The 24,112-nt window shown below is 39.9% G+C and overlaps 1 protein-coding gene across 2 annotated transcripts; it reads right to left on the bottom strand.

The window, feature by feature from the left end:
• Window positions 1-721: 721 nt before the first annotated feature.
• On the bottom strand, window positions 722-18,777 carry SUB1 (SUB1 regulator of transcription). 2 transcript variants are annotated; one of them, XM_004738067.3, is made up of 5 exons: window positions 18,652-18,777; window positions 16,091-16,163; window positions 14,113-14,235; window positions 5,566-5,674; window positions 722-3,872 (listed from the first exon to the last, which is right to left on the bottom strand). In XM_004738067.3, the coding sequence occupies exons 2-5, from the start codon at window positions 16,160-16,162 to the stop codon at window positions 3,793-3,795; spliced, it is 384 nt and encodes a 127-aa protein (XP_004738124.1). In that variant the 5' UTR covers window position 16,163; window positions 18,652-18,777; the 3' UTR covers window positions 722-3,792. The 2 variants fall into 2 exon arrangements, with proteins under 2 accessions (XP_004738124.1, XP_044935388.1); XM_045079453.1 differs by lacking the exon at window positions 18,652-18,777 and adding an exon at window positions 18,410-18,563.
• Between the last annotated feature and the right edge of the window lie 5,335 nt (window positions 18,778-24,112).

The raw sequence follows: 24,112 nt of genomic DNA, 5'->3' as shown, positions 1-24,112 counted from the left end.
ACTTGTTTAATGTTTCATGCTTTTTAAACAAACAAACAAACAAAAATTTTAATCCCTTAACTCCTTTGAGCTGTACTACAAACTATAAAAAGTCCGTGACTGCAAATTCCAAGTACTATATTTTTCTTCTTGACTGTACTTGAGTCAGTATGCTCTACAAACTTCAAGCTGATTAGGTGCAGCAAGAAGACTCATGGGTAGTCTTCCACGGGTCTTCCCACCCCAGTGTAAGCTTCCCTGAACAGAAATCTGAACAATGAGATCTCAAAATGTAACAAAGCAAAAGTACTAAGCAAGAAGGGAAAAAATAGACCCCTTCTAAGTGAAAATATAAGTTTAAAATACTCAACAAAATCCAGCATTCAATGCGGTTAAGTATACCATGGAATAATCTATCTAGAAAACATAAGGTTTAGAAAAAGAAGAGATTCTATACACCTTATTATCTGCGTTTTTCCAACCGGATCAGGTAGATGGGAAAAACGGGCCCACACCACCCCCACTTCCCTGCCCCACCCCACCCCACCCTGTACCATCCAGTCCAATCCCATCCAGTCCAGTCTGGTCAGGTTCCAGAGGTCCTCAGGAGATATAACCTGCTAAGACGAATTCACATTCCAAAAGCAATCACCCAGGAAGGCATTGTTTGTTAACAACACCCTTTCAACAGATAACTAAGCCATTCATTTTTAGGTCTGTGAAACTGTGATGACACATAGGCCACATTTCTTATTTTTATTTCAACATTTAAAATATTCACAGATGGAGGATTATATCCATTGACATCTCCATGGAAGATGTACCAAACAAAGCATACAGGTTATTCCACAATTACAGAATTACATATTTGTGACTATGTGAATGTTTACCCCAGACTTTATCTGGAAAATACCACTTTAAGAATAAAAACAAAAACTTTAAAGTATTTCACTGGATTAATTTCCATAAAAAGTAAATAACAAAGAATTTCAGGAGATACCTAAATATTAGCCAGCGCTTTTTAAAAAAATTTCAAGCTTGTATAGTGCTCTTTCTGACATCCCTATCAGGAAACCTAAATAACACTCAACTCTTTCTCTTTTCCCCTCAATAGCCAAGCCAGGATATGTACATACTTTTTTTTTCTAAGTGTTTTTTCCTACGTAGGAATAGATCCAATATCACAGCAACTTGACTAGCTAATGAGGTAGGAGTATTCTTCAAAAGCATTCACAAAGTAAAAGCAAGAGAGAATAATCAAATCATAAAGAGGTTTGGTTTTGTTTTTATATGTGTGTGTGGTGTGGGGGTTTTTTGTTGTTTTTCTTTCTTTCTTTCTTTCTTTCTTTCTTTCTTTCTTTCTTTCTTTTTTTTAAGTGGTGGTTCTTTAAGTAAAATGCCAAGGGCACTGGAAATCAGTCAAATGCTACCCATACTTGAAAAGACAAAGAGGAAAACCCCATTGGAGAAACCCTGCTACAAGTTCACTCAGGGCTGGCATTAATTAAATTCATTCTGGCATTACCAAGTAAGAAACTGCTGCCTCAAAATGGCAAGCTCTCTTCCTGGAAGAAATCTTACCAAGAAGGTAATTTGAAACAGAAAACCTCACTCCCTATCTTATCTTCTCAGTATAATTAACTGGTCTTTTCTTTTAAACCTAGTTCTCATCACTTCCTGTACCCCAAAAAAGAAGTAATTTCTATATATTGCATATCCATTTGCAAATTTAAATGAATTTAGCAGTCAACCTATCAAATTCTGTGAGGGAAACACTCTTTCTATGAAGGTCTTAATGACACAATGTTGTACAGCTAGAAAATGCCTAGGTAACAGATTTCAGCACCAGCTCTGTGTCAGCAGATTGTTTTAAAATGCACACCCAGCCTGAATTCATACAGACCTAGGAAACTTTCCCATTATTCTCTTTACACCAAAATCAATGTTCTGTGTTCTAACTACGCTTTCTGTATATGTAATAAGAAATACTTTACAAGTCCATCCAATTAAGTTAATAGAACACATGTATGTTCCCAAATAAAGGGAAAGTTATCTATCAAGATATGATTTGTCTAAAATACCATTTTGAACACTTTGGGTACCTATTATCTGATGGAGGTTAAAATACCACAAGAGAAGATTTAATTCCCCAATTATGCACCTATTAGGATTACTGCTAAAAACATTATAAAAATCATCTAAAAAATGTAAAAACATACTTTAAGACAGAAGAACTGCCAGAAAACAATTTAATAACTATACCTGTCCTGGCAGCTAGTTTTGAAATCAAGTCCTTGACAATTCTACTATAAAACATTTTAGACGCAGTAATCAGTCTTGGTATAATAGTGCAACTCTCCGACATGGCAATAAAACCATTTAAGATTAGCTATTGAAAATAATTTGTTAACAAGAATTTTTTTTTACATGTCTTTAAACCTTTCTTTTTACTATTCTATCCAGGATTGTGTCCTATCAATGTGATCAAAATATCCTATGTTCCACCTTGTTTGAAGACATTTCCCTCCTCTTCACTGCCACCTTCCTTCATCTCAGTTAGAGTTCCCCTAAATTCTCTTTCTAAGGCACATCCTGCCCTATTTATTGCTGCAAAGCCCCTGAAATCTGTGCGTCAATGGGGTCTGCTTCATCACTACAATTTCATGAAAATCACTTCCGAGTGCCTGCTAAAACTTAGTAACATTAAGTCTAGAATACTATTGTCCAGTAGACTAACTGCAAAAAAAAAAGAACCAAGTCCACTAAGAAAAGGCCAAAAAACCAGAAATATGTGCCTATATATTCTTTCTTCCAAAAACTAACCACATTACCTCCTGTGACAGTAAAGCTCAGTGATATCTCTGGCTACATATAATCCACACTCAACATTATAAAATAAAATGTTAGGCCAGTAAGCTTTCACAATTTTTATTAAATCCTAATCTAAGATAACAGTATCTGATTTCATAGACATCATCCCATGGTGAACAGGTTTAATAAGTGAAAGGAAATCAGACATTTAAGTCATTATTCTCTGCAGACTAAGCAATAAGGTACTACAGAGGACACTACAGGTAACGACATACACTTACTTGCTCAGTTTTCATACAAGCCATGTTTTTTTATCAAACTATATCTCCTAATAGTTAATACAGTAGAATTAGTGATTGTAGCTCTCATATAATATTTTAATTACAAGTACCTTGTTGAGATAACTAACATGTTGACAGTTTCACTGACTTTCCAAATTAGTATAATATATTCAAGAGAGCAAAAGAGTGAAATGAAAACTGAACATGACAAGTCATTAAAGGAAAAAACACTGTTAAAAAAAAGGTGGGGGGTGTGAAGTATCACTGGGGTAGAAAAATCTAGTTAAGTCTAGACATTGGACTGGAAGAAAACAGATCAACTATGGATTTCACAAGTCAGAGTTTATAAATTCAATGCAATACAAATCCTTTTGCATGTAAAAGCCAAAGTGAAACTAACAGGTCTATAAACTGTTACTTTTGGCCTTAAACGGTACCAACTCTTTTGATCAAGAAAGGCCACAACAGTTAAGATTGTATTATTTGATTTTATTTTACACTAGGTGGCGGGCACAAAGCAAACCTCCTTAATAAAGTTGACAATTAGCTTCACTCAGAACACTTTTAATAATGCACATAAAAAAAAGAAGTATTCATCTTACAAATTGTTCTGCAATCCAAATATACAATAGCTTGGAAAACAACGTTTAGAAAACAAAAGCCAATGTAAAAAGACAGATTAAAACAACTAGAACAGTACAGGTTTCATATGGCTCTGATTTTACAGTTTTCTTACTGCATCATCAATGTCCGAAATCTGTTCCTTCAGTTGGCTCCATTGCTCGGGATTTAAAGAAATACCTAAAACAAAGTTTTTAAAATTTAAAAGTTGGAAATCCACTTAAGCTTTGACGATTTTCACACTTCCAACCCAAAACCTGTTTTATCGACAACTGCTACTTGAAATAGCACAACGGCTATCATATTGAGAGTCAAATCCCTTGTTATTACAGATTCATCACAATTACCTGAGCAGACCAGTCTAACGCCCAGTTTTACTTCCAACACTGCATCCTGCACAATACGTAGTACAGCCTGTGAGAACAAACGATGACGCGAAGATGCGTTTCACAGAACCTTGCAAACTAGCAGGCTAAGTGGCCAGATCCAGATTTTGTATGTGACACTCAATTTCTACATCCAGTTTGTTCCAACATTTGCTCAAAATTTCTACAGGAACTCAAAGTGAGCAACTTTTGGTTAATTCTTCAAGAAGCATTCATTTACTCTGGATAACTTTCTGGGACATGACCCATACAGGACTTCTCAGAATGTAGACAGTGGTTAAAAATGCATTCTGGAGAGTCCTGCTGTCAGCGTTCAAATCGCAGGCTCCCTATCACTAACTGTATGACCTTAAAAAAAAAAAATTTCTTAAGCCTCAGTCTCCTCACCAGTAAAATGGTATGTACACCTCACACCTCAAAGCAGTGTTGTGAACCAATAAATTAGCTAACGTGAGTGAAAAGCTTACTTATCAGCTAACACATAATAAACACTTAAAATGTTAGCTAAGAACATGCCTTTCAAGTAAAAATGTGAAGAGAAAGCACTTGGCATTTGAAACTTCTAATGTACTAATATTTGACCCACATAAATAGAAAAATAAACTAGAATTGGAAAAATTCATGTATTTCTCAGAAGACTGCTGGGAGGCCATGAAATTGAGAGGAAGGCAGAAGAACATCCTGGGTCAACATCCTGGAAGGGCTTTAAAGCTAATCAAATTGTTTCAATACATGTTTGCAGAAGTAAGAGAAGAAATTGGCACTGGCCACAATGAAACAACTTCAGTGATTCCAGAAATGGCCTTGAACAAGAAAATGTTAAAGGGTACAGAAACAGAGAGGTTAGGTTTACCAAACCTAAGAACTGCATAAAGTAAACAAGTGGTACCTTCAAGCTAACAAACAGGCAGAGGAGGAGGAGATAAAGAGGCCTATTTTGATCTAAGGATCAACCTCAAGCAGCTAACTACCCAAATATAAGAATTTATGTTTGTATACAAACATTCCCTAGCTATATGATGAGTAAATAAAATGTGCTTCTATGATGCTAACAAGCTTGGGACTGGGTGACACACAAATGGAAGAAGGACAAAAGACCTGCTAAAAGGCTATTATCCCCCCAAGAAGGATATCCTTTAGATGGACCTAAAGGAAACATTCACGTAAACCAGAATTTTTCATTCCTAATTTTACAAATGACCCGATAGTTCCTGCTCTACTTAAGAATTCACGTCATTTTTTTTTCCCCTAAAGCTACATCCAAGCAAATTAGCAGCCAAATAAAGTGATAGGAAGTGTGTTCTTTTTCCTGGGTTTTATTCCAACAGCTATTTAAGACATGTCATTAAATTAAGTTAAATCTCGTGTCTAAAAGACTACAGAAAATACAGAATCAACTAAATGAGGATCTTCCAAATGCACTGCCAACATTATTTCAATTTTAAATAAGGTTAAATTAAGACCAAATTCAGGAAATTAAATCTCACCTTTTCTTCCAGGTTTCATTTCACCTTCTGGATCCATCCAATATTCTCTAATATCAATTAGGACTTTCCCTTTAAAGTCCCGAACACTGACGTACCTCATTTTCCCAATCTGCAAAAGAAACAAAAACATAGAAAGGTTCTCATGTCAAGAAAGTGTCCATATTTTTAATCACAACTTGCTGCACACTCCCTATACTTTAAATCATGAAAGTAACTACTATTCTCAGTATCAAAACTACCACCAAAGGAAATGTCACTGTTATCTTTCTTAAAAAATGGAATTAAAATGAAGTATATCTCACATTTTCAATCACTTTCACATTAAAGGAATCATTAGTAAAACAGAACAACACTATGGAAAACAGCATGGTGGTTCCTCAGAAAATTCAAGAGTATTTCATGCAGCAGCCCCACTTATGGGTATGAACCTAAAAGAAGTAAAAGCAAGGTCTTGAGCAGGTATTTATTTATACACCCATGTTCACAGCAGCATTACTCACAACAGCCCGAAGATGGGGACAGCCCAAATGTCCATCCTGAGATGAATGGATACACAAAATGTGAGATATATACATACCGTGGGGTATTATTCAGCCTCTAAAAAGAAAATTCTGTCACATGCTACAACATGGATGAACCTTACTGAATGGGCTAAGTGAAATGACCATTCACAAAAAGATGCATACTGAGGCGCCTGAGTGGCTCAGTTCAGCGTCCAACTCCTGATTTCCACTCAGGTCATGAGCCCCACATGAGGCTCTGAGCTAGGTGGAGAGTCTGCTTGAAATTCTCCGTCTGCCCCTACCTCACACACACACACTGAAGCTCTCACTCTAAAATAAATAAATCTTTGGGACGCCTGGGTGGCTCAGTTGGTTGAGCCACCACTGCCTTCGGCTCAGGTCATGATCCCGGGGTCCTGGGATCGAGTCCCGCATTGGGCTCCTTGCTCGATGGGGAGCCTGCATCTCTCTGCCTCTGCCGGCCGCTCTGCCTGCTTGTGTTCTCCCCCCCGCCCCGACAAATAAATAAATAAATAAATATTTAAAATAAATAAATCTTTAAAAAAAGAAAGAAAAAAAAGATGTGTACTTCATGATTCCCCTTATAAAAGTGGCAACACCAGTCAGATTCAGAGACAGAAAGCAGAATGATTAATGATCAGGGGCTGGGGGAAGAGGGAAAGGGGAATTCCTTAGGTTCTGCTAAAAGAAAGAGTTCAGGAAATCTGTTTTATAGTAACATGAACATACTTAACACTACTGCATGCTTAAAAAATAGTTAAGATGGTAAATTTTATGTTGCGTTTTTTTACCACAAAAATCATTAGAAAGCAAACTTTGGCAGTACAAACTACAACCTGTAGGAATCCACAAACCCCACAAACCCCACTAGCTATGTACATTTAAAAAATCCAGAGATCTAGTCACTAGAACATGAGAAACCTCTTCCTTTTAGACCTTCATTTCAAATAACATCTTTAATAGACTTCACCACAGAAACTACCCACAAAAAACCATTTTCCAAAAACTTGATACTATGCTTAACAAACTACAAATTCCAGAGAAGGAAAAGGCTTTACTCTGTAAAGCACCTTTCAGATGTCTTCACTATAAGACACTGTCTATACTGTCCAGCACTTCAACTAAAAAGTCATACTTCCTGATCAAAACTTTCAATGCCTCTACCTATCTCTTACTCATTCTAAAACTACTCTTCAGAGGCACGTGGGTGCTTCAGTCATTAAGCATCTGCCTTCGGCTCAAGTCATAATCAAGCCTTGAATCAGGCTCCCTACTCAGTGGGAAGCCTACTTCTTCCTCTCCCGCTCCCGCTCCCCCTGCTTATGCTCCCTCTCTAGTTGTGCCTCTCTCTTTGCCAAATAAATAAATAAAATCTTAAAAACAAAACAAAACAAAAAACTACCTTTCAATCCTACTAATAACTGGCCATGATTTTTGTGCTTAGAACACATCAACAAGCAAAGATTCTGCATTTGGCTATGTTCCTTTCCCTTCCATCCTGGGCCCCTTGATTATAAAATAATCCTTTTTATAGGGATACTAAGTATTACTGTAGCAGAATCACAGCTGTACTGACCCAGTATACATTAACGGCTTCCATCTTGCATATATCCTCTTGGCTTCCATCTTGCATATATCCTCTTAGAACGCTCTTTCTGGTCTCAGCCAGGTCTGGTTCATTTTCCTTCAGTTTTCTTTCCTTAAGTAAGTTTCTGATCCTGCTGCTGTGCCCCCAATTCCAGGCATAACCCCATGCTTTATGGAGAAAATGAAGTCCACTGGATATGGGTTAAGTGCTTTCAAATCTCTCTTCCCTGTACTCACAATACCATCAAGCCTTCCTTAACTTTTTACTTTTTCTATCCTATTTCTTACTTACACATTCTTTCCCTTTGCTTATCTACCATTTCCTAACATGCTCATTCCCCTCTTTTTCTAAGGCATTTTCTCTAATCTGCAGCATTTTATAACTTTCTCCATTTTTCCTTCTTCCTTTTATTGCCAAATTTCAAAAGGAGAAAAATACTGTTTCTACTAATTGAATTCCCACTGCCTATTCTAAAGTCACCAGTGATCTTAGGGTCAGTTTTAATGGCTTATTTTTTAATCACTCTTCGTTGCACCCCTTAGTGCCTATCATACTAGGTTCCCAGTAAACTGTCTAAATGAATAAACTAAGACCAAAATAATTATCACAGTGAAACTGTTAATTGTGATTTATAATATTGATTTAATGACTCTAAGAAATGCAGAAGTATCTCAAGCAGCTAACACAGAACTGAACATCGTTTCATTTTGGTTTTTACAGTAAACCCACTAGCCAGTAAGCCCTGTAGCTAGTAAGCCCATGAGCTAATAACCTAGCTGAATCTATAACATTAAAATGTACTGAAGTAATACTGATTAAGTCAAGTATGAGTTCGGTGTGGGCTTGAGCATGTGGAAGAGACCTTAGGTATTAGGATCTAACCTTGAAAAACGACAGCCCATCAATTAAGTAAAAGAGAGAAAAATGACAAGGACACGGAAGGGACTAAACAGAAAGACACAACAACTGCTGAGATTCAAAGACATGCTAAACAGATGGGAGCCATACTGAAGAGGACTTGAAAAACCAGGAAGAGACTTCTGGAGCCTTTATAGGTTCTTGGACAAAGAACCAAAACAAAACATAGAAGCAGAAAAAATACTACTACTACTCTCTTCTGCAAATCCTGTATTCCTGAGAATCCAAACTGAAAATAGGGTTAAAACTGTAAAATCACGCTAGAGGGACGGTTGGGTGGGCTCTGTCAGTTAAGCATCTGCCTTCAGCTCAGGTCATGATCAGCGGGGAGCCTGCTTCACCCTCTGCTGTCCCCCGCCCCCCGCTTGTGTGTGTGCTCGCTCTCTCTCTCTCCCCTCTGTGACAAATGAATAAATAAAATTTTCTTAAGAAAAAAAAATTAACAGAAAAACCATGGACCTAAATAAAATGTTCACTATACTTAGAGCTGACAAAAAACTCATACCTAAAATACATAAAGAACTCTTCCAGCTCAATAAACCAAATGACCTCTATTTTTTTTTTTTCAAATATTTTATTTATTTATCAGAGAGAGAGGAGGGGAGAGAGCGAGCATAGGCAGACAGAGTGGCAGCAGAGGCAGAGGGAGAAGCAGGCTCCCTGCTGAGCAAGGAGCCCGATGTGGGACTCGATCCCAGGATGCTGGGATCATGACCTGAGCCGAAGGCAGCTGCTTAACCAACTGAGCCACCCAGGCGTCCCATGACCTCTATTTTTTTAATGGGCAAAAAAGACATGAACAAAGTCCAAAGTAAAAGTACAATTAGCTTCTACTACACATCCATTAGCTTATGTGAATAGCATCAAATATTGACAAAACCCAGTGAGGACATGTATGAGGCAACTGGAATCTCTCACATTGCGTAAAATGGTACAGCTACTACAGAAAACAGTTTGCCAGTTTCTTATAAAGTTGAACATACAAGGGACGCCTGAGTGGCTCAGTTGGTTGAACGACTGCCTTCGGCTCAGGTCATGATCCCGGAGTCCCGGGATCGAGTCCCGCATCGGGCTCCCAGCTCCATGGGGAGTCTGCTTCTCCCTCTGACCTTCTCGCTCATCCTTTCTCTCACTGTCTCTCTCTCTCAAATAAATAAATAAAATCTTAAAAAAAAAAAAAAAAAAAAAAAAAGTCTGATGTTTAAAAAAAAAAAAAAAAAAAAAAAAGTTGAACATACACTTACCCTAAGGCCCAGCAAATGCATCTGATAATTGATCCAAACAGGAAAAAAAAATTCACAAAGATCTGTACAAGAATGCTCCAACAGTGCTATTCCTAACAGCCCAAGACTAGGTAGAAACAACTCAAATGTCTATCCAAAGTGTAGGGACAAACTGTTGTATAATCCTACAGTGGAATACAACTCAGCAATAAAAAGGAATAAACTACGGATGGCTAACTAGAAGAACCAACCCCGAGATGTTATGCTGAGCAAAAGAAGCCAGGCACAAAACAATACAAACTGGACAATTCCACTACAAGAGGCTGTAGAACAGGCAAAATAAAAACACAGTGATAGAAATGAGATCAGTAGTTATGTCAGGCAAGGGAAATGACTGCAAAGGGAGGCCAAGAGAGAACTTTCTGGGGTAATGGAAAAGGCCTCATTACAATACTGTGCCCATTTTTATCACAGCTGACCAAATTTTAGGCTTAATGTGTGCATTTTGTTATATATATAAATTACCTCTCAATAACATTTATTAAAAAGAAGCCCAGTCCTCTCTCCCTTGAGGAGAAATGAATAAATGAATAAAGCTGACAAACTCTTACCCTCCTCCAAAAAAAACAGAAACAAGAGGTAATATACAGATAGAATGATTAAAGTAGAAAGAATAAAGATCTCTACAATCACATGATATAAGAGGAAATAACATAATCAGATGACAGAATGCATATAATTTTACATTATATGTATATGTGTATATATATGTATACATTTATATACAATGCGGAATTTAACAAGGGGGGAAAACATGAATATCATTCAGAATGTTGATTCTTACATTTTTTTTTATTCCCCTCTCCCTTGGAGATTTGATGAAGGTTATGAATAATTTCTTCACTCACCAAAAAAAAATTCAAATACAGAAATAATAATTTCCGGGTTCCTAAAATATATACATGAACCCCCAGCTCCACACCATTTTAAGAATTGTCTCTGCAACAACAGAATTTTAAAGGATCAGGTTTTTCCTTAAATCATTAAATCAAGTAAGGTAGTACTACTGACCCCAATGTCTAACTCTGAAGAAAAATACAGATCAATGTCCCTGTCTCAACCATTCTGACCTTTAGGACACAAGTGCTAAGTATTTACAAGACAGGCCTCCAGGTTGTTTTCAATATCACGTAAGCCCTACCTCAGGGAGGTTATGTCTCTACAGAACCAAGTTCTTAAACTCAGAGCTGAAGGAACCACACTCAAGGCAAGCATGTAGGAGTATTTCCGCTCTAGCCAGGATTCTGCCCGAATCATTCTGGAGTTTGAAAAATCAGTGCAGTGACTTTCCTTGGGTACAATTCTCTTCAAGTATTACATTTAAAGAGCTGCTTATGTTTATGCACACTGCTTTACCAGAGTAAGATTATTTCTTCTAATTCTCAAGTAATAGATATGAAGTTAAAAAAAATAATCCTGTCTTATGGCTATTAGTACCCAAACAGTTCTAATTTAGATTTTAGATCTATTTGTTTTTGAAAAGGATACCTGGTCACTTGGGTCCTAACAGATTCTAGCAATGTCTTAACAAGTTCCATTCTGTGAGCTGTCTCCAAGGCACTCTCTTGGTAAGTAAAAAATATAGAAAATATACAGCTCTATTAAGAACAAACAAACCCCTTTACAAAACACAATGAGTCTGATTTTTCCTCCCAAAAAACTCATCCTTCACCCATCTAATAAAATTACCAAACCATTATTACAAATAAAAATGAAACCCTCATTCTATATTATACAATGTACTCTACCATGCTCTTTATTTTTTTTTTTTTAAAGATTTTATTTATTTATTTGACAGAGAGAAATCACAAGTAGTTGGAGAGGCAGGCAGAGAGAGAGAGAGGAGGAAGCAGGCTCCCTGCTGAGCAGAGAGCCCCATGTGGGACTCGATCCCAGGACGCGAGATCATGACCTGAGCCGAAGGCAGCGGCTTAACCCACTGAGCCACCCAGGCGCCCTACCATGCTCTTTAACCAATTAAAATTCAGTATTACCACCAAGATTTTTTTTTTTTATGGCCTAAATACCATCACAAGTAAAAAGCTACAATGGCAACAAAATTAAAGATTATCTCTTAGAATGCATATCACTGCACTTAAAAAGTCTCTGAAAAGTCACTGTGAAAATAAAATATCTGGTTCCCCCTACAGGTGCTTCCAAAACAGTGAGGAGTCTCATAGCTTGATGAGGCTCAGGAAGCTTTCCAGATGAGATTTTAAAAATTGAACCCACTTTTCTGGTGAAAAAATCATCTCCTAAAAATAGATCTGGTTTTCCCCAAACTGTTCTAACAGAATAAAATCTCTAAATGTGGGTCTTGGTTTCTTCAATGGACAAGATAAAACCCATTAAAATGACACAGATGCTCTTACTACACAGGCAAAGGGAGGCATATGATGAACAAGACTCATCAGAGAGAGGTCCAAAACAGTTACCCGAATACTCAGAAGTTTTTACCTCTACTGCAAAACATTAAGTTAAAATATTCCAGTGCAGCCCCCATTCTACACAAGAGAGTCTTTGAAAGGAAGGGATGGATAGCCTCCTACAGATTTCACACTTCATCCTGACCCTTAAGGGAGGTTCCCACAGCACTGAGAATAAAACTCAAACTCCTAAAAATGGCCTTCCAATAGGAAGATGGTGCAAGATCTGGCCCCCAACTTCCTTACCAACTAGATCACCTGTCAACTCTCTCAACCAGGCTTCCTAAGCTTTAGCCACAAAACATTTGCACAGATCTCTCTACTTACTCTGAAGAGGATTCCCCCTCCCATTCACTTCATATGACTGGCTCATTTAGGTCTTAAGCTTCAAATGTCACATCCTTAGAGATTCCCAGAGCACCTCCTCTTCCATAATCTGCCCTTCTGCTTCTCAGCCCACATCATAACTTTAATTAAATACATGTTTATCAGTATCATATTTATTCCCATATATTCCATGAAACCAGAGATCACATCTACTTGGCTCATCACTGCACACCCAGAACTCAGCAAGACCTGATGAAATACGGTAAGCATTCAACTTATTATGAACTCAAAGAAATGAGGGCCCTTTGGTAATTCTTCCTTATATACAGTGACTCAGGTTCTCTACCAATTCAGTCTATTCCCCAGCGCTACATTAGTCAAAGAACTAAAACCCATAACTAAATAATCCATCTGCATGGTCTAGGTTTTTAACATACTTTAGCAAAAACTGTATACACGTAAGGTATACCACTTGACAACTTGATATCAACTTGATCAATTGCCTTGATCCTAGGACCCTGAGATCATGACCTGAGCTGAAGACAGATGCTTAACCAACTGAGCCACCCAGGTGCTCCTATTTTCTCACTCTAACCTTAATCCTGGCACTGTCTTTCAAGGCCATCAGAAAGTTAAAAATATGTATCTGTATTATACATAACTATGCATTTTATATATACATACATGTGTACACGTATATACACTCTAGCCTTTTCCAGTCAAATGTTTGCAGCCTCATTCTAACATTTTGGCTCCAACTCATAATTATGCCCTTCTTGAAGCACTTCCCTTGCTTTACCTCAACATTCAATCTTATTCCCCACTATACAGGGAGGGCCAATTTCAGTAAATCCACCCACCTCTCCTGTTCTTTTTTAAAAATTTATTTGTTTTTGAGAGAAAACTTATTTATTTGTTTCGAGAGAAAGCAAGTGAGCATCATGGGGTTAGGGGAGGACACAGAGAGAGAAAGGGAGAGAATCTCAAGCAGACACCCTACTGAGGGCAGAACCCAACACAGGCTCAATCCCAAAACCCTGAGCAGAAGTCAGGAGTCCTACACTTAACCAACTGAGCCACACAGGCGCCACCTGACTCTCCCATTCTTATCAAGTCCAAACTATGCAGGCCATAATGCTGTTTCTTCTCCAGTAATACTCCATCCATATTTCACAGCCCAATACTAGACCTATCTATTCCAAACTGCTTCCTAAATGTTCTCAATCACTTTTTTTGGGTTTTTTTTTTTTTTTTGGATATCTGTAACTTTTAAATTGTTTTACACTTAGCCAAACTACAGGTTTCTAGACTTTAACAATAATCTAGCATCATATAAATGACTTTCATTTCTACAAACCTACTCTTCTATTTCAAGGAATATTCTTAGTCAATATTGTGCAGTATTCAGTATTAGATTAAGGTACTAGTAACATTTTTCAGATCAAGCCAGACACGAATTCCTCTGGATCTAAGGAAATTACCTGGAACATGTTATCATCTCTGCTGCTGCTGCTCTGCTTAGAGGATGACAGGGCTCTTGAAGTTTCACCAGTCTTTTGCTTCTTCACAGGTTTCTCTGGAGTAACTTGCTTTTTCCTCTTTAACTTGAAAGAAAAATAAGCATATTGGTTAAAATTTGCACACACAAGAGTAAAACACATCTCAGGTTCAAGCACTTCATTACTTTTTAAGACTTAAAGATTCATTTGACAATGGAACAATGGAGCTAACCTAAGATCTAACACAGTTTTTTCAAAATGTGTTCTCAGAAGCCCAAAAAACACCTCAAGCATCATAGTGGCAATAACCAGAAGAATAATTCTTTTCTAGACCAGTATCCCAAATACAATTTTTTTGGAAGGGGGGACAAAAAAAAGAGATGGGGGCCTGCTGCTTGTGAACAAACTTTTGAAAACCCCAAGTTTACTCAAGTTAGTCAGCAACTTATATTTTTATAAAGGATATATATTAATTAGGAAGAAACAACCAACTTATTCCAATCTAGGATATGCCATTTATACCCTGTCTATTCCAAAAGGGACTTAAACTGACTTTGAAAAGTTATGAATATGAAAAGCTTATTTTGTACTGGTTATTAGAAGTCAACAACACAAGAACTTCATCACAAAAAAATCACTGAAGGTGGACAGCAATGTGTTATATTAGCATCCCAAATCAAGGCAATGTTTTAAATAAAGCAACATTATTGTAAAAACTTTATACAGCCCCATTCTGAAAATGACCTAACAGCCTATGAAAATCAGTAGAGTTCCCAACCTAAACAGCAGAGGGCAGTCACGTTCCTTAGTGGAAAGTAGAAACTAATATATTAATGTACTAAATTAGATGAAATTAGGTAAAACAGGATGTACACACGTATATAAACTGAAAAAGCTAATGTATTACTGTGTTTACAGGATTAATAGCAAACAGCAAAAACAGCAAAAAAAAAAAAAAAAACCAGCTCAATAAAGCAGAAAGTGGATTATTCTTTATATATAGGGGGCTGGGTATCTACGGACTGACACATAAAAGCTCGGTAAAAATTTGTTAAATGAATAGTCAAATGCCATTATTAGGTTTGAATAAAAAAAAAAATTAAGAGGTATTTTCTTCTGGAGTATGGCTAATGTATGCTTTTTGGGGCCTTATTTCAACATTTAGGTTATATATTCTGTATTTCCCTATAAAGGTCCACCTTCTCCAAGATTCTCCCATAAGCTCTTTTAACACTGCCAACTAAACTCAGAGACATAATTATGTAACCTCCTAGGAAATAAAAAAACCAGTTCTGCATAGAAGGAAGCTCTGACTGCAGTGTGAGCTGCTCAGTTAAGCAGAATACACGGCTCCCAGCACGGCTGTCATCTAATGTACAAAAACCCTCTTGTCCAAATGCATAATTTTATGTTAGCTTTGCCGGGTGTTGATTTAACTAAAAGGAGGGGAACAGAGTAAATAACACTCTAACTTAAAATGTTCCAAGCCTACATTTTAAGTAATCCTAGTGGACTGGATAAACACCAGTGGCTGAGAAGGTGGTCAAAACTGACATCTACATTCAAAGAGTTCAGGTAATTTTAACTCAACTACAACACACAATACCTAGAGATTAGGCAGGTTTCTGAATAATGGCAAACAGGGTTCCGGCCTCATTCTAATGCTATCCCCCTAGGGAATAAACTGGTGGCCCTACAGCTTTGGGGTTCCTAGAAGTCCTCTACAGGAGACTTGTTAAACTCTGAAGACTTGCTCAAGCCTGATTCAGGGTTCAGGAGTGTGAACGTACAAGGACCCCAAGCATTTTGGTCAAGAGGTCCAGGAGCCATCTACATTTTCTGAAACGCCCATCCAGGCACTCATTTTACCATTCTGATAAGCCTTGCTGTCCTTGAGAACAGGGTGTGGGCAATACTGCTGAATTAAGTTATCACAGAAATGACTTGCGTTAACAGTCACCTTTTTGTCAACCTCACTGTCAGAATCGCTGCCCGAAGAGCTTGAAGAAACAAGTTCCTTTGATTTAGGCATTCTGAAAGAAAAATACATTATACACAAAATTTACAAATTGTTCTATTACCTTTGACTTAACTCTTTCCCAAGCAAAAATTCAAGAAATTCCATGGTTCTACCATTTTGTAGTACTGGAGTTGTTATGCTCAGCACAATGCTATAAGTTATACTCTTAATTTATACTCTTCCAAATTGAAAGTAACATCCAGAACCCAGCAAGGAGAATCCAGCAAGGAGAAAGAACTAAAATGTCACACACATCTCACACTCCTACACCTCTTTCTCAAACCCATTGGGTGTTTTTATACTTCATTTTAGAGGAGTTAGATGTTTATGGGTAGACTAAATTGGAAAAAGGCAGCTGATAACAATCTGTTAAAACTAGGAATAGGCATATTCTCCGTACTGTTTTATATTTCTCATTGATGAGACCTAACATAATTATTAATTGCAGGAACTGACCCCAACATTCACACAACATGGGGCACAGCTGCACTATACAGATGTAATTCGTTTGCCAGAATAGTCCTATTTTTCATATTTTGTGTATGTCCCTAATTTTCTTTGGCTTTTTGATCATGCCATCAAAATGACAAAAACTAATTCAGAGTTCACAAAGATAATTACAATTTTTACAGTTCGCTGTATTTTACACTAATTTTCTACTCTGAAATAGTTTAACTACATTTTGAAGAATCTGCTTATAAGTGAGGCAAAATCTCCTCTCAAATTCCACTATGACCTTAGCTCCCCCCACCACAAGATACATAACCCAGTATCTTGCTTTCAGGTGGATCTTTATTGAGAGACAAAGCGCCGATTTTTGCAGAGAAGGGGTAGGGGGCAGCCCACAGCTAAAGCCCAAATTTCAAGGAATTCCAAGGCACTCTTTTCAAGACACTTATAAAACCAGGTCATAAACCACTTATTATTAAATTATCTTTAGCCCTCTCTATCTCCAAAAAGACTGAGTCCTATTAATTTCTGTATGCCCTAAAGGGCCCAATATATACAACACTCAGGCTGTAAATGTTGAATAAAGGGAAAAAGACTTCATTTCCTCCTCAAAAAAACCCAAGTAATCTAGCTCTCTAGACTAAACTTGCCTTGGCAACTAACAATAGGAGGTCAAGGTAAAAGAAGTGGGCCATCCATCCCAATGCTAGCCACTAATTTCAAAAAGCTCAAACATGTGCAACCAGCCATGTTGTTTAACTGGTAATTTCCCGATGAAAAGAGTAAATTTGGAGGGGACCAGCAACGTTGAGAACCACATTTTATGTACTATTCCTGTTACTGTTCCATTTTACAACCCTAACTCGAAAAGCAATTTACGTTTTTTAATGCTAGAAGCTAATAATGCCAAGAAACATTTTTTAAAGGTTATTAAATTGGACATAACCTATTCTTTCACTTTGAAACTGTCAAGCATAACTATACGGTCTATTAATAAAAGCTGTAGGGGGGATGCTGCCTAAGATCACTGCACTGAACGACTTCATAAATAACCCAAATTATAAGACCACCGAAAAAAAACAAAAACAAACAAAAAAAGGTGATGGTAACTAAAGCCACTTGGAACTTTTAACAAGATAGATTTTTACTTCCACTTAATGAATCTTTACTGTTCGAAGGAGGGGGGACAGGCCAGTAATTCGGGCAGGTGATACTAAAACGCTAGTGTGGAATCTATACAAAATGCAACTGAAAAAATGCGTTTCGGTCTTTGATGATGGCGTGAGGATCAGAAAAGACGAGGTGAAACTAAACCGGGACTAAAGAGCACAGGAATTCGGTACAACACGAGGGTGATGGGCACCAAGACTGGGAAGAGGGTCGCGCGGTGCCAGGAAGCTACTGGAACCCTGGGGCTGGCAACGGCTGAGGCCCAGGGGTGGGGGGCGGGGGGGACAGGTTGGTCGGAGGGGGCGTGGGAGGCGGCGAAGTGCGGAGACCGTATGGGAAGAGGAGGGACTTGCACCAAGCGCCATTTTCTTCTCTCGAAGCGTTAGCTCCCCTCAGCACACCAGCCGTCCTTCCCCCACCCCCTTGCCCTCCTCCGACGGGGTCCTCTCTTGCCCTCCGGTAGAGAGCCCCCCAACCCTGGATGCCGCGGAAAGAGCCCCAGCCAGGCCCAGGGGAGAAGCAGGCACCACACGCGCCCCCGCCATGGCCCGGGCCGCCGCTGCATTGTCCCGGGGGCGCCCGGGCCCCCTCCCCGCGGCTCCTCGCCCCCGCCCGGCCGCGCCCCGCCGCCGCACTCGCCACGCCGGGGCCGTTCACGGGAGCCGGCTTCTGGCGCGGGTAGGGCTGCAGAGCATGGGACGCGCGGGTCGGCGACAGAGGAGGAGGTCCAAGGAGGCCGAGGCGGGGAGGCCTGGCAATGCCGCCATTTCCCCTGGCCTGCGAGCTGGGTAGAGCCGCCAGAGGCTCGCGGCCCGGCTGGGAGGGTGGGGGCCGGCCAGGAAGGGGTTCGAGAGGGTGGGGGCGGGGTCCCCAGAACTCACGCTCCACTCTTGCAGCCGAACTGCCTTCTGCTCGCTCGCTTGCAACTGACAGAGAACCGGAAGTGACGGAAGCCCAGAGACGCCGGCCCTGCCCCTCTGGGACTGCGCCCACGTGATGGGGCGTGCCCTCCCCGCCGAAACCAACACCGAGACCCTTTCCAGGGCCTTAAAGGGACCCGCCCTCGTTTTCAGCGGGTCCCTTGAAAGTGAAATGCTGAGAAGTTTGGGTATGATCTGTGAATAAAACAGGAATGGGAAACCTCGAGCTTTGCACTCGTTCCATAAATACTTCTTGTACTAAAGTGAATTGTTCATACAGAAAAAGCCCATTTTCACAGAAATGGTCCTTTACCCCCATTCCCAATATTTGATTCTGGCTGGTAAAACCCAAAGGAATTTTTAATTCCAGAAAGTGCCAGAAATCTTTACAGAAGTCGTTGGCCACACACATCCTTATCTTTAATCTGAAGTCCTGGGTAATTCACAAAAGAGAAATCTACAGTACTAGCAGGAACATGACCAGAAGATTATTTTAGTGTATATGTAATGAATGCTTACTATAGCTAAAAATGTATATCGTTTTATTTATCCAACACACATTTATCAAGCACCCACTATGTGCCATGCACTGCACAAGGCACTTTGCATATATTACTCATCCTAACAAGCACTTTCCAAAGCAGGAATAATTACTCTATTTTATAATGAAGAAACCAAGGGTCAACAAGGTTGAATAAGCTTCTGAAGGTTATGGGAGTAAGTCATGATTCAAACCCTGCAATGCCTGCCTGACTCACAGTGCTGCAGACTGAGGGGAAAAGCAAAAGTTCTTACCCCTCTCCTGGTCATGCATCATCAGTTTAGATGACCACTTTTCAAAAATGAAACTTCCTGTATAATTCCATTTATATGATGTTCCAAAACAGGCAAAAAAAAAAAAAAAAGTCTATAGGGATCCAGGTCAGGTTGCCCTTGGGGGATAATCAGTTGGGACCAAGTATGAAGGAATCTGCTAGGATGCTGAGTATGTTTCGGTCTGGGGGTGATTACACAAGTATACACAGATAAAAGATTTCATTTAGTATTTGTGCATTTCACAGTACACTTGAACAGGAAAATTGAAAAAGTAAGAAAGATTTAAATTAATTTGTAAAAAGAAAAAAAAAAGGAAGCTACTCAATCACCACTACTCCAGCATGGTTACTTGCTAGCCTAGAGCTTGCACACCTAGAGGAAGTTTGGGGAGCTCCCCCACCAAACTATAGCTAATTGACCAAAGTTCTCCTGAAGCCAATGATGCCTGTCCTAGGGCATTTCGGGGGGTATCTAGTTGTACTGAACTCATATACTGGGGTAACTAGAGGATCACTGGGCTGCCCAGCCCTGAGAGCCATGAACGTGGCTCTTCCTGGAAATCTGGTGCTGGTTGAGAAGGGACAGGGTTCAGAACACTGGTTGTAGCCATCTGATTCCCAACCTCCGCTTCTTCTTCTCCATGACAGAAAGAGTTACAACTCCGCTCAAATGCAAGAAACTGCCCAAAGTTCCTTTCCTAGTTTATTCATTCATTCAATAAACATGTTCAGCATCTACTATATGTTGGCACTACTCTAAGCACTGGAAATTCAGGAATAAACAAGATAGATAGGGCTGCTGTAAACACATGAAATAGACTATAAATAAGCAAAGATTTAGATAAAGATAATAATTTCAGATAAGAAAAATAGGATGATGCCATACAAAGTGTTGGGTGAAGTTAATTTAGATGTGATTAGGGATGAAATGGAGCTATTTGGATAGGGACCTGAATGAAAAGGAACAGTGGGCTAAAAATTTTGGTGCTGGAGGTTTCTTTTCTTTTTTAAGATTTATTTATTTATTTGAGAGAGAGAGAGCATGTACGAGCACAAGCCCAGGAGCTGGAAGGGCAGAGGGAGAGGGAGAGAGAATCTCAAGCAGTCTCCACACTGAGCACAGAGCCAGAGGTGGGGCTCAATCTCACAACCTTGAGATCATGACCTGAGCCAAAACCAAGAGTTGGGCCAGTTAACCAACTGAGCCCCCCAGGCACCCCAGTGCTTGGGGTTTCAAACAGACCAAAGGCCCTAAGGTCCAGATGAGTCTGAAGATCAAATATTCTCTTGATGTAGAAGCCCATCAGAGACAAGGGGCTACAGTAGGTATGGCCCACCCAGCAGCATCTCAGGCTCAGTACCAGGGTGGCTCCTGTGCTAGGATGGGTTGGCTCTGCAGAGCTACTGGCTTCTGGCCTTTCTCCAAGATGCAGGATAGCACCTCCGCCTTTTCTTCTTTCCTCATCACTGCTAATCAACACCAAGGAATCCCACAGCTTCTCTCCAGTGGTGTCTGTGCCCAGAGAAATAGATCTGTGTTAACCAGGGGTTTGTATTTTGAGGGATCAGTCTACAGGCAATAAAGCAAGGCCCTGTTCAATCGTCAAATGACAGCTACAACAATAAATACTATAAAATTCTGCAAATAGCTGAGCCTCCAGATTGGAATGAACTGGGAACACTTTGAAGAGAAAGACTGCCTTAGGGGGAATGAGAGAGAACATGTGGACTGGGAAAAGAGGAACACTCTGCAAGGTGTGACCACAAAATGAGTAATGCACATTGAGAAGCTGTGAGTGTCGATCCGATCGGAGCAAGTTGGCACAGAGGAAGAGTAAGCAATTCTTTGGAAAAGTAAGATGAAGGCAGATGGTAAAGGGCCCTAAATGAAGTCCAAGGAGTTTGGATTGTCCCCTCTGAATAAGAAGACAGAGAAGATTTTTGAGCCAGGGCAGTTAAAATGGGAATGTCTGCAGCGATGTGAACATGGGGCTGAAGAAGGAAGAAAGAAGAGCTAGAGGCTGGAAACACTACAGGGGAGGTTTCTCTGGTTGTGAAAATAAGAAATGATACATTTCTAGAATATCAAAGTGCCTGTCCTGTGGACTCAGCCCCAGCTGAGCTCTCTGTGCTCATGTCTGGGCCCAACAAAGAGACACTAAGAGTAATAAGGAGAAGAAAGATGTGTTCTAAACTTAAACCCGCTGGATCCAAGCAACTTTGCTGTAAAAACCATTTGCCTGTATTACATGCAGAGGAAACACAGTCAACCTTCCTTCTTCGCCACCGACTGGAACACCACTGTGGAATTGTGTGGGCTCAAGGTGAGTCCAAAATAAATTCCTAGGCCTCAGTGTACAACAAGAGAGAGGGCATAGTACCCAAGAGAGAGGGGAGGCCTCAACCCCAGCAGAGCAACGCTTGGTAAAAAACAGTACTCAGCAGAGACCACCAGGCCCTGGGTCGATCTCACTCCTCTGTAAGTAGAAGAGAGACCCGCATTGTCATGGCCACCAGAGCAGAGAACAAAGACAGTGCAGAATCCTAAAACGTGAAGCAGAACAGCAGGTAGAAAAATGGTCAGGGAGTTGGCCACGTAGGTGCCGAATCCTACGGAAGCGCAGAATTGCAGGCCAGAGAAGCCATGGAAGGGTCGGGGGTGCAGGGGATGGGAATGAGAAAAGTGGGGAATGGGGGGGACTACATTCGGAGCAACCACAGCAGGGGTTCCCACCCACCCCGTCCTACCTACCGTCTCTGTTCTGTCTTCTCTAGAGAAACTGGAGGGAGTGTGGCATGCGGGCAGGGTTTGAGGAGCGAGCTGAATTTAGAAGCTGCATCTAAGCCTGAACACTCGTGGGAAACATCACTCCCCAGACCCTTCCCTTTCTAGGGTTATTTGACTTTTAAAAGATTAAATGCAGACAAAAACACAAGTTAATTCCTTAAAATATATACATTTTGTGGGGCCCCTGGGTGGCTCCGTTGATAAGCATCTGACTCTTGACTTCAGCTCAGGTCATGATCTCAGGATGTGAGAGATCAAGCCCTGTGTGGGCGTGGAGCCTGCTTAAGATTCTCTCTCTCCCCTTCTCCCCCTCTCCATCCCCCCACTCATAAATGTGTGTGCACTCACTCGTTCAAAATAAAAGAAAAAAATATATATATATATATGGTGTGTGTGTGTGTGAGAGAGAGAGAAACTCTAAATCATAATGAAATGAAAGTAGCCATGTAAATAAACACTGAGACAGCCTGCTGATGTGGAGGGCGGGGGTCTGCTCGCCTGTTCCCCTCTCCCTCACATGCACCTACCTGACAAAATTGTAGGAGAGGAGTTCACCTCCACACCCTCTCTGAGAATTAAATTGACATAAGACAGATAAGGAAGAGAGAAAAGCATACAAACGTGGTGTAAGTTTTGCGTGGCAAGCAGCAGCTCTCATAAGGAAATGAAGACTCAAAATAGTTGCAAAATCTAAAAGCTTGTCTATTAGGTTGGAGAGGGGTAACTGTGGAAAAATTACATGGGGAGGCTAAAGAAAGATAAGAATTATTTGAACAAGGCCTATTTGTACAGAATCCTCTCGGTCTCAACTTCCTGTTGTGTGGATAAGAATGTTACTTTCTTTCTGGTCTGGGAAAGACATCTTCCATATGGGGCTTTTATCTTCTGCATTTAGTAAGAAAAGGGGGATAGTCAGAGTGTCCTTGTACCGGCTGGGGTGTTTTTCAAGTGCTTTTAGCTCAAAATAATTTTGATGTCAATTTCAAGGCATATTTTGGGATGACATAGTTTGGTCTCCTTCCAAATCTTCATTGATATTCTAGGTAATACCAAGCACAATAAATAAATACAGCATCCTTTGCGTCTCCGTCCCCTCCCCCTTTAACAAAAGTTTTCATTCGGTTTCTGTGTCACGGAGAGAACTGGGCGGTACGCCTGCCTGCACGAGTTTGGGTTTCAATCCTCTGAGCTTTGGGAGGAGGAGAACTGTTAAGGAAGTATGAATTTTTAGAAGCAGGGAAATGAGAGGCTTTGCATGCAAATGCAGTTGGCTGTTTTCTCGGGTTTTGATACTTGGGGAAACTGTTAGCAAATCCTTGAAAATAAGTGATTTCCACCATTTAAAAAAATATATATATATATATTTCAAAAAGTTAACAAAAATAAATGTTTACATTTAAGTAAAAGTGAAAGGACGGTTTTTGTTATTTGGTGTTTTTTTTTTTTTACAGCAAAATAAGACACAGTTGCCTTCAAATAATAAGAAGGAGGTGAATTCATGTAACTTTGTACAGAATAGGGTGGGGAATTGTTTCTTTTTAAAAAAATTATTTATTTATCTTAAGTAATCTCTAGATCCAACATGGGCTCAAAGCCATACACCCTGAAATCAAGAGTCACAAGCTCCTCTATCTGAGACAGCCAGGCACTGTGGGAATTGCTCCCTTTATAGGAAAAATCCTAGAGGGAAACTTTGGACGCGAATGGACACCATCCCCTACTCCAGGTCTTGCTCTGGAAGAAGCAGCTGGGGCAAAATGAGCTGAATTGGGAGTGTCTATATGTAGACCCAAAGAGAAGGTGGTAAGGGGAGCTGAGA

The sequence above is a fragment of the Mustela putorius genome, unplaced genomic scaffold, assembly GCF_011764305.1.
Source record: "Mustela putorius furo isolate JIRA1106 unplaced genomic scaffold, ASM1176430v1.1 tig00000407_pilon_pilon_pilon, whole genome shotgun sequence".
In the NCBI taxonomy this organism is placed as follows: Eukaryota; Metazoa; Chordata; class Mammalia; order Carnivora; family Mustelidae; genus Mustela; species Mustela putorius.
Note: the sequence above shows the minus strand (reverse complement) of the source record. Positions and strands in the feature narration are given on the sequence as shown.